The 17,993-nt window shown below is 44.7% G+C and overlaps 1 protein-coding gene across 2 annotated transcripts in view; it reads right to left on the bottom strand.

Moving 5' to 3' along the window:
- Positions 1-17,993, bottom strand: part of HEG1 (heart development protein with EGF like domains 1) — a 219,447-nt gene that overhangs the window by 29,848 nt on the left and 171,606 nt on the right. For both annotated transcript variants that reach the window (XM_078682440.1, XM_078682441.1), the window contains exons 8-10: positions 16,491-16,625; positions 8,826-8,868; positions 7,974-8,011 (exon numbers count right to left, since the gene is read on the bottom strand). In XM_078682440.1, the coding sequence (XP_078538566.1) occupies positions 7,974-8,011; positions 8,826-8,868; positions 16,491-16,625 (216 nt within the window). The remainder of the gene's footprint in view (positions 1-7,973; positions 8,012-8,825; positions 8,869-16,490; positions 16,626-17,993) is intronic.

Here is a 17,993-nt window from a genome sequence, read left to right as displayed (position 1 = left end):
AGAAAAATAAAAATCTAAAGGATCAGCTAGTAAGGGCTGCACTGCCATCGGTGAGAAACACTACACTCCATGACCATTGGCAACTACCACCCCTCTGTGGCCACTCTAAATGCAGTACCTGTGTTGTATGCGATTATTCACTGGATGGTAAGGAATTTGTATATAAAAATGTGAGAAATGTATTGAAAACGTTTACCAATTGCAATAGTTGCAACATCATTTATGCCATCTTTTGCCCGTGCAACTTGATATATGTGGGCCAAACGAAGCAAAAAATAAAGCTGAGGATATCCCAACATCGGAGCCGCGTCCGCTGTAAAACGCCCAATGCTCCGTTGGTTGAACATTTTCTGGAAAAAGGCCACACGGAAAATGACATTCGCTGGACCGTGATCTCTCAGGTCATCGTTCCACCAAGGGGTGGTGATCTAAATCGCTTATTGAACAGGGAAGACCTCAAATGGATTTTGAAGACTGATAGTCTGAATTCGGGACTGAACCTGCAGGATGAATGGACTGCCTTAATCTAGTGTGGGCCCTGAGTCAGTTCTGTTGCTTATTGTAAACACTGCGCTGTATAATGTGGATTTATGTGTTTATTTGTCACATGCACTTCACTCGGGCACTTCACTATAATCACTCTCCTAAGATGGCCGCCGTACTTGGTCCTTCTTTTATTTCTATGCCCTTGAACATCACATGTTCTTCGCCCTATCCGCTCTCAGTATATCCAGCAATCACTTTCCTCCATGAGCACGCCAGGGAGCATACCCGCACGCCGACTCACCCGGTAAGTTTTGCAACCCTTGTCACTGTCACGTCTCCCTTAATGTTTCCCCGCTACAAGTCCCTAACGTTACGGGTCTCCTTTCAGGTCTCCCTTGGCTCCGACGGACACCATTCGCTCCGCGGACCTGTACGCTCGATTGCGGTAAGAACCCATGCCCCCGCTCTACAGTTCAGTTTAATTCCTCCATATGTACGCTCTAAACACGCTCTTTTCCCCGTATAGAGCGGTCACATCCCCACTTCAACTGCCGTTTCCGATTGGGTAATACCGGTAAGCAGGACCAGTACTACCCTCAATAGTTCATTGGTTCACTTGTGCATTATCCTAAGCGCCGACCAGCCTACGCGATTAGTTCCACGTTAAGTGCATACCCCATCACCCCGTACCGTCATCTATCGTTGAGCCCACGACCGTGCGTGCGTCACGTTCAACAACAAATTACCCCGTGCCGGTCACCCCAAACCATGCCCTTCGTTCACCCACTATGCTTACCGAAATGTGCATGTATTCTAGTATCTGGGCATTACACATTAGCATGCTATCTCGCGCCAAGATTCGCATTTTTAATGCACTCATTTTGAATCTCACCAGAAATGGAGTCTAGTGCCTCACTTATCACTACAAGTCACCCCCCTTTTTTTGAAAACTTCTGCATTTTATGTATCTCAATGTGTATATTTCCTTCTTTCTCCTTCTAGGCAACTAGAGGCTAATTATTACTAAGGATTTCATTGAAATGTCCTGATGATGGTCCCTGTGATTTACTAAAGGGTCCGAAACACCGTCGACCTATTTAGCACCTAATACTAAAAACGTGATTACTATGTAATGTAATGGTGCTTTGCTTGAAAATTCTGTACAACTGTATTGATGACAGAAAACGTCTTTTTTGCCTTAAAATGCCCTTCTTTGCTCTCTATACCCACCTTCTGTACCCGTTCTGTTAGTGCTGGGAACAGGCTTGTGTTCCACACTGGTTGAATTGTGGAAGGTACTTTTTGTGTTTTAATTAAATGTATATCGAGTAAACTTTGAAGACCACTGTCCGGCTGGACATGTCACTCATAATATAGATTGACTCTGTCTATATTGATTTTCTTCATATCTTTTGAATGCATGGGACCACTGTTGCATGTACCAAGTTTGAAATCAGTCATGATACAAATTTCTGGAATGCTCTCAGATCACATACCATTCAAGAAACCTTTAAAAACATAATTATTCAGACCTATATTTTATTGACCTCAACTTAGAACAGCGGTAACAACAGTAGAATTTTGGACACATAATCGCCTGTCCAGCTGGATTCTAACATCCCTACCATGCCTTACCATTGTATTCTTTCATCCCACTGGCAGGTGCTCTGAAGTACCCAAAAGGAGTCATGTAGTACTTTACAAAACTTCGAAAGTTGGCCAGTTACTAAAACTGACAAACCATGACGGGGTTTTTCAGTCTACATGCACAGTACTGAGGAGTAAACAAATTCCATTCTATCTTCTGTCAGTAACCAATTAAGTTAGCGAATATGTATATATATATATATATATATATATATATATATATATATATATATATATATATATATATATATATGTGTGTAGGTAGATTGTATGTGGTATGTGTAAAGTGCAAACCTAGCCAAAAAGGCAGCAGAGCAATGGCCCGGGTTAAAGGCAAGCATGCAGTCATCGGGTGATAGGAGAGGTGGCTGGTAATTTGATTGCTACTGTATTGTGATGTACTGTTATTTAAGGATGTGACTCGTTAACACTTTCCTAAACTGGAGCAGTGTTCCGGTAGTCCATATAGATATGGAGATCGTGTGCCAGATCCTGGATACATAGATGGAATGGGCCGGATGCCTTTTTTCTTAATCCCCACAAGGTCTGTCTGCACCCTGCATCCTTAAGAAGCAAGAGGTAAGACAGATACCAGCCAGGACTGCGTTCCCCACATCGATAGATACCTTGCTCTTGAAATGTGGTCATTTTCAATGCGCTGATCATGCAGTGGTGTCATTTGACCAAAATGATTGTGGTAGCAAAAGTGACATTTCAAAGCCCATAACCTCTCACTGGAATCACAGAAAGTGACAACAATGATCAATGCACGCAATGACAGGCAAACATGTATTCTGTTTCATTCGTCTTCGTTAGAAAATTGACGCTATCTAAAACTGATTGATAGCTACTTAACTGGCAAAAAAGACATACTTACTGTAAATCTGCATTCCGATTGGTAAATTCACAGGGAATGCAAGCAGCAACAGTGGAGTAGCAACTAATTGTTATCCATAGCTATGCCGCATGTAACATCTATGTCACCTCTGACTCTAAGTGCTTAGAATTTGCACAGTATATCATGATTTGTCCAAGTTGTCCCTAACACAGTGGTCTTGATGCATACAATGCCCCAAATGACAGGGAAACCACAGTGGCAGCACATCTCTTTACCTAGTTAACGATCAGGGCTGACTTGACACTTTGGTGTCAGACTAAGCAAGCTGCTATTCTGTGTGTTCCTCACACTTCCATAACTAAGTAAAATCGAAGTGACTGAAGGACGACAATAAATATTGGAACACTGAGAGCTCCACTGAAGACAGTGAAGTGGTTCAAGGCTAATAATGGCTGGTACAACAGCCCTCTGCCCTTCTGCTCTAAAATTCCAATATTTGTCTTTCTGTTTCTCCCATTTTAATTTAGAACACTCTACCCCCTAGGAGGTGGAAAGTTCTAATAGCCTTATAGCCTTGGGCCGGTTGTTCAAGGTCCTCTCCCTTGTTATAGCCTGGGCCTGAGTCTCACTCGTGTTCAGGTCGTTTAACAACATATATAGCCCACTTTAAGGCTACAGTATTGGGCTGTATCTCGACCCCCTTGTCACCAATAAAAATGTGCACCCCCAAAAGTTAAATCGAGCAAAATATAAAATGAGTTAAAATGGTTATGTAAAAATATTTTTCGCTTGTTTTGAGGGCGCACAAGCTTGAAACGTTCACTTCCACAGAACATCCAGTAAGAATAAGATGGCTGGTGAAACCACTGTGTCTTCTTAAGGGTGGAAAGTTAAAGGGAGCCTTGACAATCTCATTCTCAATTAATAAGAAAACATTGGCTACTTCCCTTCTGCTCTGCAGCGGCTTCCCGCCCAATCTCCAGGGGTACAGCCTAGCGAGGCTGCGGCCGTGCTGCATTCCTGCAGCCCTACGCAAGCACGTGCTGGCGCGCGCTCAGCCTGTCTTGCAGTTGACGGGAGGTCTTTCTGAGGTTGTTTTAACGTCTTCCCTTCTGAACTTCCTCTCATTGAGAGAGGACTGTTCCTTTCGGGGCCGCACCCAGGGCGCCAGAGTGCAGACGGGGGAGTAACGTGCGGTTACGCAAATAAACACAATTTAACATGTTTTTGCTCATAGCACTAACAGCACTCTATCAGCCGCTTTTTTAACACTTCCTATGTAAACACATTAAAATGTTGAACTTGCAGTCTATCCTTACTGATGTTTGAGAGCAATAACTATTGTTGTAACCTTTTTTCCAGATTCATGCTAGGTGGAAGGTGTAACGTCTAAAATACTTTAATGACAAGCAATATTTCAAAAAATACATTGGGAGAGAGGGCGAGGGGTGGGAGAAAAGTAGACCAAAAGTTGTTTGTGTGTGTAAAAGGCCGCTTTATTAAGACACAGGTGCACATTACAAACACAAACCTTGGCAACGCCTTACAAAACTAAACCTCACTAAATAATTAAATAACTACAAATTCAGCCCCCCGGACCCTCCCCCACCCCTAAAACATTTGAGCCCTCCCGCTCCCAACAATACATCAATAAAAATATAACAGCATTATAACATTACGTCATCAATAAAATTACATCATCAATAAAACATTTCGTCATTAAACAAACATACGTCATCGTTAAAACTTTATTCGTCCAACCACAATTACAATAACAACGGTCAGGTCCTCCATAACCATAAACCCTGCCTGACCCTGCACTCCTGCAGATACCCCCCCCTCACAAAACTGAACGGTCAAACCATGACCAACATACCCCAGCACTTGTCAAAGAAATACTTGAACTAATACTCAACCAGCAATCTGCCTAAAAACCGTAATGATACCCAAAAACACCGCACAGCACCTGTGTCTAGCGACGGATACAAATACAAGAGAAACAACCCCTGCACACCGGTAGCCCACAAAACAGCCTTTTACTTAAAAAAGAAAATAGTGGCAAAAAACGCCCAAAAATTGGGGAAAAAACTGAGCAGCGAGGGGAAAAGCGGAGCATTTAAAGCGAAAAATTGAGGGAGGGAGGGTGGGACAAAAAGCTATGAGCCCACCTAGCCACCAGGTCACCAAACCTAAAATGGTGGCTGGTAGGCAGTGGGCGGGGGGTTTATAATTGGGCTATGCTGGTCCTACTGGACCAGCCCAATTCTGGAAACTTCTGTCCCTCTTAAAGGGACACCCCTCGCAGCTCTCCCAAACCGCCCGGGGGAGGAGACCTCCCGGCGGTCGGCTCCCTCCCCCAAGCCCCCCTTCTGTTCACTGCAATGTGCAATTTTTAGTCATGTATTGGCGGGTGTTTATCATTTTAAATAAACAAGCAATTGTTCAATTATCAATTTTACCCCCAAAATGTCAGGATATAAAAAAGTTTTCCCAGTAATGCTCCAGGTCACAAACTGAATCTTGCCGGTGTATGAAAATGTACAACAAATGATGGCAGTATTACCTCAGATTATTGTTTTTAAATCTGTAACGTAAGGGAACCGTCCAAAATCACGTGATAGTGGGTAGTTTCAAACATGGTCACGAGCAGAGGAACAAAACACCAGTCACTATGCCCTTGACTGTTAATATTTCCCCTCATTTACCTCTTTTTTAAAGATGTGGCCCGACGTCATCAGCAGTGCCCAGGTGGCATCTGTTGTATTGAAGGCCAGGAGAACAAGGTTTGTCTTAACTGGCCAAATGAGGTTTGCTGTTCATGAACAGCCGGTGCTTTGTGTTAGTTACAGTGTAATGCTAGTTGTAAGTGGCTAGGTAAACCAGTCTGTAATTGGATTTACAGCTTTTAAGGTGAATGGCTGGGCAGTCTTTACGCACGAAGTGTGGTCATGTTTTTGTGTGTCTCCTGGTGATAGTTTCAGTAAGAATGTGGGCATGTTTGAGAGACTAAGGAGTCAGGAGCCATTTGCTGTTAGATACCCTGCAGGTGCTTGTAAATGGCCTGGAAGTTGTTTGGGTGATATTTGCTCTGACAGGCTCGATGAAGTCTGTTGTAAATGAGAAGCTGACGCTTGTTGTGGGTGCCTGCGTGATGCGTGCTTTATATGCAACCATAAAAAAGACAATATAGTTTCTGGTACAGAGCAGGTGTTACTTTGGCTGTAATGCGTTCCAAGCCTATCAGTTGTCACATGGAAGAGGACGACCAACCCTCCCCCTCATTAGGAGGAATGCGTCATTGTCCGCTCCTGTTAGGACATTACTCCCGTCACTGAGTGGTACAAACATAGTTCTAATCTTTTTAACCGGCGGCTTGTGATCTAGAAAGCGTATGTTACACTTGTTTTTGGCTTCTGGGATCCCTTCTTACAGATTGTTTCAATATCCACTTACATCAACCATTGCACCGTGGCTATGGCAAATAAACACCAAGGGCTGTACCACACAAACTGCCCAGAGGGCGCAGCAGGCGTTTACGCCCTCTTTGTGCACCCCTGGGATACTTTGGTATTACATAAGGGGCTGCAGACACTTTTGCGGTCCCTTTTGTAATACAGATAGCACTAATACACTTGTAGCAGCAGTGCAATCAAGAGAGGGTGCCCCCCAGTCTCTCTGTACACCCCCAGAGTGCAGCGCTCTCAAAGGATGAAAGGAATCCCACGGACCCCTGGACAACTCACTGCACCCGCCTGCAAGGGGTTCGCTAATCCCCCTTGAAAGTGCAGGGGGGTTGCCGCTTGCACAGAGCAACAGGGAGCAGCTTTTAAATAGCTGCTCCGTGTTTCTCTTGAATGCTCTCCCCTGGGGGCAGCGCGAGATTGGGGCTGCCCTGAGCGCAGCACATTCTTCACAATAGTATGCACTTTCCCTGTTTGCACCCGGTGCACCTGCTTAAAGCTGTGCCATAGCACAAACATGGGAACCGCGCCCTTTCAGTAATATGGGCCCTGGGCACTAACTGTAAACCTCATCTATACAATTAAGATATATATTCCTCTCCTGTCCTCCTGAAACCTAGCAGAAAAGAGCCCTTTCAAGAGACTTGGGAATAAATTGTAATGGACAGATGACGCAGCATGGAAGACCTTGAGATTGATTACATATTATGAATGATAATAGTTATTTCAGCACGTTAATCCTGTATTACATTTTATAAAAAAATAAGCTTATGTGGCTTCTGGGCAACAGTACTGTGTGTTTATAATTGTTTCAAGAGGCTTTGTTTCAAGGTGTAGCTGTATTCTCCTATTCTGTGCTGATCCTTGGCGAAAACCTCATGATAAGCAAACTTACTGTAGCTCTCTCTGGGCAAAACTGCTCACCAGGCAGTGTTTAGCCTGAGAAGAAAGCTTGATTTCTAAAAATAGTGAAAACAACTCGTAGTGGATGGGTGAGATTAGGTGTATGTGTTGGGATTTTCGTTGTTACAGGTTGATAGTTCTTTTATGAGTAATCAGCAACTGTCGGGTGCCTTCTTTCTGTATCTTGCTGAGTGAAGTTTGTAGCTATTAAGGTTATGCACTCAACCACATTCAAGTCAACGCCCATTCCGCAATTCACGCAAACAGCATCAGGGTCAGATCCTGATTTTGCAGGGCCTGTCCCACTGGCATTTATCACAATCAAAGCATTTTCAGCCAACATAATTGATACTTGCTGAGGTAAACAATTCCTTAAGTTTGGAGAGCAGAGACTTGAAATACGTGTTCTGCATGATTCCATCTCTGTGGAGGAACTCTGGATACATTAAGTACTATTAGATGTTGTCACTTATTCACTTTGTAAATTAAAAGATGTGTTGGTACCAGGAATGTCAATGTCATTGTACTTCTTCGACCATTTTAGCAGCTGCAGCCACTTTCACTGCGTAGAACCACCACTATCCCTAAAATGGTTACAAGCAACGCATGAAATATAGTAAATATTGTTTCATACTTACGATTTCCACAGTTAAAGCCACCAAGTCCAAATGGGCACCTGTGGAGGAAATGACAAAACTTAGTGAAACTGGAAATATATGGTAAGAAGGTGAATGGAAAAACCGCTAGAAATTCCCTGACCACAGTAAAGGGTTAGGTTAGGTTACTCCACCCGCCATGCTCACTGTACCACATTGTCAATGGCACGTAAAGAATAAGCTGTTTACTAAAAGCAAAACAGGGTGGGCAATTTGAGTTACTGTGCGTGGTGTATGCTGCATGACATAACTGGCAAACTGCAGGGCTTTTTCTGTTTTGTGTTCGCTAAACCCCGTAACTAACTTTCAACTGCGTTTTTTCAGTGATGGTGTGTGTGTGTGTTTGTTTGTATGCCTGTATGTATATGTATTTGTGTGATGTGTGTTTATGTCTGTGTGTATGTATTAGTGTGTGTGCTTGTATGTCTGTGTGTGTATATGTATTTGGATGATGTGTGTATGTGTTTATGTCTGTGCGTGTAGGTATTTGTGTGTGTGTGTGTGTGTATTTCTGCCTGTCTGTGTGTATGTTTTTGTGTGTGGTGTGTGCGCGTATGTATTTTTGTGGGGTGTGTGTGTATATGTATCTGTTTCAGTGTATGTTTGTGTGTTTATGTGTGTATGCATTTGTGTGTGCGTGTGTATTTTTGTGGTGCGTGTGTTTGTATGCGATTGACTATCACAGTTCACATAGAAGGATGAAAGGATAAAAGACTGGACAGGATTGATAGCTGTGGTAGAGATAGCTTCAGTGAGCCATTAACTCAGAGAGATGCCATACTGGCGTTAAAGCGATAAGTATTGCATTAAAGAGCTTGGGCTTTTTTAACATACCTGATGCAGGTTCCATTTTCACGCTTATATCCATCTTCACAAGCTGAAAGAAAAATAAATATGCAAATAAATCTGCATTCCTTAAAGCACACGTCCACTCAAAGTAACAACTGGAGGCACAGCTGGAGCAGTGCACACATTTTGATTAAGAAGAGTCTACAGTACAGCGCTACAGTGATTCAGAATGAGGATGCAGGATAAGGGCACACCTGCCGGAAGTGAAGGCCCTTGGTTGAAATGAGGAGAAGTGGGTGTATGTCCTCTGATGGGGCGGTGTTGATCACCACCCCCTGTCCCCAATAAAGAGGACAATCAAATTAGGCAGCTTTAGGGCACCAGTGAATGGTGCTTCCTTCGAAACCTCCAGTCATTTTGCATCCATTTTCCAAAAGTCATACAGTGTACTGATCATCCAAGTAAACATCCTGGCCAAAGGCTCACCCTGTCTCAATGAGTATTCTTTTATTACACCACCCACCAGAGGGCGCTATGCAAACGGAAATTGGGACACGTGGAGACTCAGAAGAACAAAGCTTTGGAAGGCACTGTTGAGGTGCAGCTCATAGACGGAGGAGGCCAAGACAGAACAAGGCATTCGCCTAATCCCTTTTCAGGACAACGATCAGAACGTATTAACCCCCGGAACCATACAGTTATTTTCTCAGACAAGCTGCACAGGCCCTTCTAACTCCCACTAAAGTTTTAAAATATATAGACGTATCAGACGCATCTAAATAAACCGAAAATATTCTCCAATGGAGATGAGGTGAAGGACGAGTGGGACCTCTATAGGACTCCCAGAACTTCAGCCAGAGGTCAAGAACGAGTGACACAGTGGGCCTGCTTTGCTGAAAATCCTAAAGCCAAACGAAACCAGGGGCATGCGGAGTGTTCCATGATATTCCAACACATAATAAACAAGCATTAGAAATGCAATCGGGCTCGGATTTATTTGAGTTTGAGCTAATGGCATTGTAAATGCCAATGTATTGTTGCTATGTGTTATGGAGTGTGTTCATGTGGTGTGTACTGCCAGTGATCTCCTTGTGAGTGTGAGAATATTTCACCGTTACTGCCTGTGATGTCCTTCTTGTGAGTGGGAGAAGCTTGCACCTCAGCTGCCTGTGGTCTCCTTGTGAGTGTAAGAAGCTTGCACAGCTGCTGCCTGTGATGTCCTTCTTGTGAGTGTGAGAAGCTTGCACCGCTGCTGCCTGTGGTCTCCTTGGGAGTGTAAGAAGCTTGCACTGCTGCTGCCTGTGATGTCGTTCTTGTGAGTGTGAGAAGCTTGCACCGCTGCTGCTTGTGACATCCTTCTTGTGAGTGGGAGAAGCTTGCACCTCAGCTGCCTGTGGTCTCCTTGTGAGTGTAAGAAGCTTGCACAGCTGCTGCCTGTGATGTCCTTCTTGTGAGTGTGAGAAGCTTGCACCGCTGCTGCCTGTGGTCTACTTGTGAGTGTGAGAAGCTTGCACCGCTGCTGTTTGTGATGTCCTTCTTGTGAGTGTGAGAAGCTTGCAACTCAGCTGCCTGTGGTCTCCTTGTGAGTGTAAGAAGCTTGCACAGCTGCTGCCTGTGATGTCCTACTCACTACTCTACTCTACTCACTACTCACTACTCTGCACTCACTACTCACTACTCTACTCACTATACTCACTACTCTGCACTCACTACTCACTACTCTACTCACTACTCTACTCACTACTCACTACACTACTCACTACTCACTACACTACTCACTACTCACTACTCACTACTCACTACTAACTACTCTACTCACTACTCTACTCACTACTCACCACTCTACTCACTACTATACTCACTACTCACTACTCACTACTCACCACTCTACTCACTACTCACTACTCTACTCACTACTTTACTCACTACTCTACTCACCACTCTACTCACTACTCTACTCACTACTTTACTCACTACTCTACTCACTTCTCACTACTCACCACTCTACTCACTACTCTACTCACTACTCACTACTCACTACTCACCACTCTACTCACTACTCACTACTCTACTCACTACTTTACTCACTACTCTATTCACTACTCTACTCACTACTCTGCACTCACTACTCTACTCACTACTCTACTCACTACTCACTACTCTACTCACTACTCTACTCACTACTCTACTCACTACTCTACTCACTACTCACTACTCTACTCACTACTCTACTCACTACTCACTACTCTACTCACTACTCTCACTACTCACTACTCTACTCACTACTCTACTCACTACTCTACTCACTACTCTACTCACTACTCCACTCACTACTCTACTCACTACTCTTCACTCACTACTCACTACTCTAGAGGGTGCGAGACAGCTCCAAGGAGCCGTGACCAGGGAGACGCGACTCCATGAAACACTGCCCCTCTGTCCAGGAGCAGGGCGGTTACAGGCTTAGATTTTGAACTACAACGGATGTATTAAAGTTACCAAAGCCTCCCCTCCTCCCATGAATAATGCAATAATGAAACGAGGCGTGACAGACCAGCTGCCAGGGACTACGACAGGTGCGGGATTATTACAAATACAATACAATATAACACCAATATAGGTGAAAAACTCTCTCGATAACCTGTTAAAACGGATATTTAGTTGTAAAGCGCCTAAAAGTACAACGATCGCAAGGCTACGAAACCATTATTACTAATAATAAGGCGTGAAACTGTAGGGCACTTAGGACTGTTGTCTTTAGTAGCAGTGCACCACACGAGTCAAAATTGTATTACACTGTGCTCTGTAGAGACTTTGGAACCTGTAAGAAGCTCTGGTGCGAAAAGTATCAATTTCATCCTCGGGTGATTTAGAAGCGGTAGCGAAAAATCCCAAATTGATACTCACTGCACTACGTTTACATGGATAGTTCAAGTTCAGTCGGCATCACTGTCATAGCACCCATTCATTAAAAATACAACAAGAGTGGTGTGCATTCAGTCGTCAGGGAAATAAAGTCTGGGTGGGATCTTAGAGATGAAAGTGACAAATACAAATTACACTGTTGCATAAATATCTGCACATATTGCGGCCAGTGGAAACCCGTCAGAACCTAGCCCTAACAGATGGGTGGTAATATGGCGCTTCATAACCCCCTAAACACATGCACCGATCCTTCTCACCAATATTGCCCTCCACGGAGATCTCTTGGGCTCCACGGTGTCCCTGCAGCTTCTTTGGGAGGAGTGGCCATAGCTCGGACTGCCGCTGTCACTATCAGCTTGCTGCTGGTTCCTCTGCGGACTGAAGCTCGGTTTGATTTAGGCGCGCAAAGCTCGCTCTTCCTGCCGCTGCGTGACGTCACGCAAAAGCCCCGCGCCCGCCACCGCTTCTTCCTGGATTTCGTTCTAATAATATATACAAGTGTCCCAGAGCGCCTCCCACAGAGGCCGTGAGGGCGCTTCTCCCCAGGGGTGTCAACAACGGAACACAGACCGGGGGGGAGATTTTTCCGTTTCTCTTCCCTTCCACACCGGTGCGACTCTTACTGTCTGATCGCCTCCGAGCTTTGCTGCCAGTCAACGGGACTCCGGTCCGGTGATTGCTTAAATTATCACGTCTCCGTGACATCTGCTTAATTATTATTTTCGGTTTCTACCGACATCTTCCAATGTGTGTACTGTTCTAAATATATACGTGGCTTTGGTGAACGTGCCAATTTAAAAAAAAATCTTCCACGAGCGCCCGCCGTGCGTCCCGTTTAGGCAGGAGGTGCGTAATGTCATGGACCGATACGACTCTACTGCTCTGCGCTCTGCTCTTGAAGGGAGCCATGCTATCCGAAGCGCTACGTTTCTGAAGAGCGAAGAGATGGGTGAGCGGCGACAGGGAAGAACGAGGGCAAGAAAAGAGGCCAGACTGTGAGAGGGGGCCCAAGTGGGAAGAGCACGCGGCCAGTGTGGCAACAGAGTGGCAGCGTGAGCGCAGGATGGCGGCCGAGACTTGCATCTTGAAATAACGACAATCTTAAAATAGAACAAATGGAGCACATTTCAAAAGTGGGCCTGGACAGTGCTAATACTATTCTGAATGGTTTTCCTGCTTGCCAGCTCCATTTATGCGAGGTATCTTAAAAAGTACTGTGACTGACCTTGAAGCTACAGGAAACTGCTTTCAATTATCTCCGCCGTGAACGCGGCACTCTGACAGCTCCTAATAAAAAGGAATGGACTGCCGTGCGCGAAAGGTACATCTTACACGCGCGCATGATACATCCAATGCAATGGAGAACGCGCTCCCACCATCTGTATTGCATTACACGGGCACTCTGACAGCTCCTAATTAAGATTAATAAGTCTGCCGTGCGCGTAACCACAGGCAATATGCCATGCAACTGAAAGAAATGACGGACGAAAAGTAAATATAGCCTATCACGTCAAGGCTACTAAATAGACAGCACAGCGAAGACGAATCACTAGGCAGATGCCATAAAAAACGCGGCGCGCACTAAAGAATGTGCCAGCCAGGACCCCTTTCAGAATTCTTTTTTTTCCGAACACATAAGAGCTCGGAAGCTCCGCCCCCACTTCGTGGTGACGTAGGCCCTAGCCCTAATAAAAATGTAGATTTTGACCTAGTACTAGTGCTAGGTTGGGGAAGGTTAATCAACCTGGGCCTGAATGCCCTGAACGTTTTTACACATAGTTCAGATTCTTACGTGTAGCTAGACCTACAAAACATTCATTCTATGCTGCCGTGCATAAGCACCAGAGCAGCTCTGAATACTGTAAATTGAGGGACTGAATACATTCCATTGCGGTATGAATCTTGCAACATTTATTGTGGTGTGCCATTGCAGATGGAGAAGCATAGATTGCTGGACTCATACGTTTTATGTACGCTCAGGTGACTGCAGGAAGAGAGTCTTACACCATTGTTGGTACTTCATTAAAAAAAGAGTCACTGAAAAGCACTTTTTTAAAACCCATACGATATTACGAACTACAAAGCCGCCCTGCTCTCATTGTGCACAATGGAGACCTATGCCGTATGTTTTAAGGTTGCGTCATATCCGTAAAGCAAAAGGTGCTAGTATAAGATTGTCTTATTAACTTTGGCACTGTCAGTCTAGAACTAAGCGTTGGATGGATATTTTAATGCTTTAATTGTTGTGCTTTTATGGCCTATAGTGATAGGACCGAAATATATATCTTTGGATTGAATTGAGTCACTGAAATCATATTCTCAAGTGTGTTTTTCAACAAGAAGGTCAACATATGTGTCCTCTTTGTTCAATAATTAATGAAACCCTCACATAGAAATGCAGAGGTAACTAGAGGTGGAATTTGGCATTTGCATAATCTGTGCTCACCAAAAATACAAATAACTAATCTGAAGGTAAATGCAACTAAAGGGAAATACAACATGGAACACTATTTAAGAAAAGAATAACAAATCAAAGAAAACTATATCTGTGATGGAAAATGTGTGACATACTAGAGCTCTCTGAACATTTAATTTAGATCTGGAATGTTCAATGTATTTATTTTAAAGTTTTTGCAGAGTGACACGTCGCCTCAGAGAAGCTACAAGGGCCTATGATAGGAAGGTGAGGTACAAAGGCATTGCACATTCAGCAAGTTTGTCTGACCGCTCGCTGCACGGAGTTCAGAAGACTGCTGCTCATCGAGGCATAGGAGGCTTTTCATTGGTCTGCCACATTAGGGATTTATGACGTGAAGGAGAAACCTCTCCGCCACACCCGCCACCGACAGACTGATGCACTTTGCCTTTCCCACCGTTGCTAAGGGGCCTATCCCTCAAGTGACTCACCCCCATGTACCGCGAGCTTCCTCAGGGAAAAACCCAGTGTGATGTGTGACCCTCACTGGCCTCTCACTTCTCACCCTCATGCCTCCACCCTCTCACTCCTTCCTATCATTCCTCCAGCTCAGCCCCATGACTTGTCCTGTGTGGCTCTGACCGACACCAGTGACTCTACACCGCACCCCATCAGCTGAAAGAGCCTCTTATTCTCACAGATGTTGCGTTATTACAAACCGCTCTAAGTCATGCCAGCAATCCATGTCCAGTGCGTAAGCGCATGTTGGACAGGGACCGGAGACTGACTATCACTCCACAGACATTTAGTGGCTAGATCACGTGTGTGACCCTAACCTACCCAATGTATGGGTACCACAACAACCCAGAGCAGTGCACGCGCACAACTGCGCTAATACCTTTCACAACTTCTCCCTGGCTCTCTATTAACACCATGTCACAGTAGCAGTCCTATCGCTACATTGCCACCCTCATCACCACATAGACTTCTCATGGCACAGCCCTACCTAACAACAATACCATTCACTAAAATTACATTACCCATCTCTATACGACCACCACCCGGCGCAACCCCACACCAAAACTTGAACAACCTTCTAGAATGCACTACCACACCTTGCACCGCCCTGCCACCGCCATGGCCCCAAACTACTATCCTTAGCACCACACATCTTCATGTCATAGCCCTACACTTCAACCCCCAGCCTCTCACTACAATACCACACTGCACTGCATCTGTCCCCTCCCTGCTCCACAGTTAGCTGCCTTCACCACACAGTGGCACCAGAACCGTCCTAACAACCTGAGCACCAACTACAACTCACAGGACCACGCTATTTGTGTTTTTTCATCACTACCACCTCTGCGGCTGACGCCAGCACTCCAGACTCCCACACGACCACCCTTCAGCACCTCATTTGTGCAATGTGCTACTACCCTCAAAGCAATGCAAAACAACACCACAACAGCACTACCACCTCATAGTGCAACACCTCTACTTTCTACCACTGCCAATCTAAACACTGCCACCTCCATCACTAATACCCTAACACTGCACTGCCACTCCAACCACCACTTCTCAGCATTGCATAGCTATCCCCACCACTGCTCCACCATAACAAGCTTTTTTAATTGCATGTTTTCATTTTAGTATTCTAATAAAGCAATGCAAGTCACATAAATTGCAGTCTTTGAAACTTAAGGCTGCAATTTATTATTGAGGAGTGTGTCTCTGTAAGTCAAGCGTAGGTTCCAGTACAAAATACTATGCTTTGACTCAGTTTCAACATTTTCCCACTTTGTTCGTGTGCTGTACAGTGTGGTACATATTCGAAGTCGGAAAATAAAGGAGAAAAAAATTATTTCTTTTTCATAGCACCTGGTTGAAGGGTACTCTATTTTCCGACGCTAAACCCTGTCTACTCTTTTTAAAATAAATTGGGTTTAGCGTCGGAAAGCTTAGGTGGTTTCATGGGAACGCCCATGCATCCCCCATGGTACTACGGGCGCCGCTGCTTCGCGTTACTTTCACGAAACTTTCACTTTATCTTCAGTGCTAAACAAGTTTAGCACTGGAAAGAAAATCTGACAAAAATATTTTGTTCCAATTTGCATCACTTTTGTGATGCAAACAAGGTTTAAAATGTTAGTAAATTTGCCCCTCAGAGTTTAGTCTGCCCAGCATTGCTGAAGCATGTAAAATTACTATTATAGAGAGCAAAGCTAATTGTCCCCCCCACGGTGAAAGAACATGACTAAACCGGCAAGTGATCACATTTGAGATTAAATCAAACCAAAAGACATATTATCACAGTAAGGAAATTACTGAAAAACAATCCTCAGGTGCGTCCATTGCATAAAGACTGGTACCTCTGCACGAGAAATCCATTTTGCTGTATTTGAAGTATCCTGTTCTGCATTGACAAATAGCTATTCCGTCCAAGTCTGTGCATTCTGAGGTTTCTTTATCACATTCCGGGTATTTCAGATTACATAGGCTGCCAGCTGAAAACATACAATGTACAGGGAAACACATTAATCCAAATACCCAAACGAGACACTAATCGGCGTTATATATTTATAAAGAGAAGGGTTTCCAACCTCCAAGACCCTCTTGCCAAGTGTTAGATGTATGCAGCAGTTCTGTGCTTTTATTTTTTAGGTCTTGCTTACGCAGCGCGCATGCGCTGCAAAGGAAAAAGACCTGTAGCAATCGATTCGCCTTTTCAGCCAAAAATGTGCACACTTTGCATTGCTTTCAATGCAACGTGTGCACGTTTGGCGATTCCCTTGCGGGAGCGAGCTTTGAAACCACCTGGTTCCTGCACGCTCCCACAATGGAATCCGGTGCAGGCCCCCTCCTCTCTCCCCCCCCCCCTGCTGCCTCCTTGCGGCCGCGTCAGACACGTGAATCACATGCCCGGGCCGGTCTGAGGTAATGTGCTCTGTCAGCTGCTTTTTTCAAACCATGCAGCGGGGGAGTTCATTGCATCTTGTGGTGGTGTGCATATTTAGCTCGTGTGTATAGTCTGACAACTATCATTTCCGTGCTTGGCGGTATGGAGGAATCTAGCAGCTATAGTTTGCGCCGTTTGCTCTCAGGAATCTCATTCTACTTGTGTTTGCACTAAAATGCACAATGTGTAGCGTCTAAATTGCGACACGTGAGAAATCTGTGTTTCTCAGGTGTTCACAGCAGTACCTTTTTGATGTTCAGATAACAAGGTTTACATGTGTTGCTCACCCTCTCTCGTGTGTTTACTAATGCTTTGCAGACAAAGGCAGCTGTCGGTCACGGATCCGTAGAAAAGTCTCATCTCGACTAATCCTTCTAAATCGGTGTTTGACTCTAACAAAAACGTACATCTGGCTCCCGGAGTTCATCCAGCATAGTAATGACACGATTATTGGTCAAGAGCGGAGACTATTCCCTTACACATAAGCAATAGTAGAGCAGTTCAGAGAATCGTTTCTCCCATGGCAACAGGACTGGTGCTGTTGTTAGGGATATATATATATATTTTTTTAATGTTTATAAAGCGCCTGGTTATGCACACCGGCGTGTCCCCGCGCTATTGTAAGTGGGAATAGCAGGGTCATAGCAGCAGACGGAGCCAGTCTACTGGACAAACAGGTGAGTTTTGAGTTTACCTCTAAATTTGGACTCTGATGATTCCAGGCGGAGTTCCAACGGGAGCCTGTTCCAGCTTCTCGCTGCTAGAAACCGGAAGGATCTGCCCCTCATACGTGCCTTTTTTACTTTAGGAATTTTTAGCAGCCCCGAGCCCGAGGATCTCAAGGCTCGGGCTGGCTCGTAGGGAGTAATAAGGTCCTGTAATGGTTTCGGTGCCTTGCCGCCTACAATACGATGGC

This window comes from Lissotriton helveticus, chromosome 3_1 (assembly GCF_964261635.1).
Source record: "Lissotriton helveticus chromosome 3_1, aLisHel1.1, whole genome shotgun sequence".
NCBI classification, from domain to species: Eukaryota; Metazoa; Chordata; class Amphibia; order Caudata; family Salamandridae; genus Lissotriton; species Lissotriton helveticus.
The sequence above is the reverse complement of the archived record's forward strand: the minus strand, read 5'-3'. Positions and strand labels throughout refer to the sequence as shown.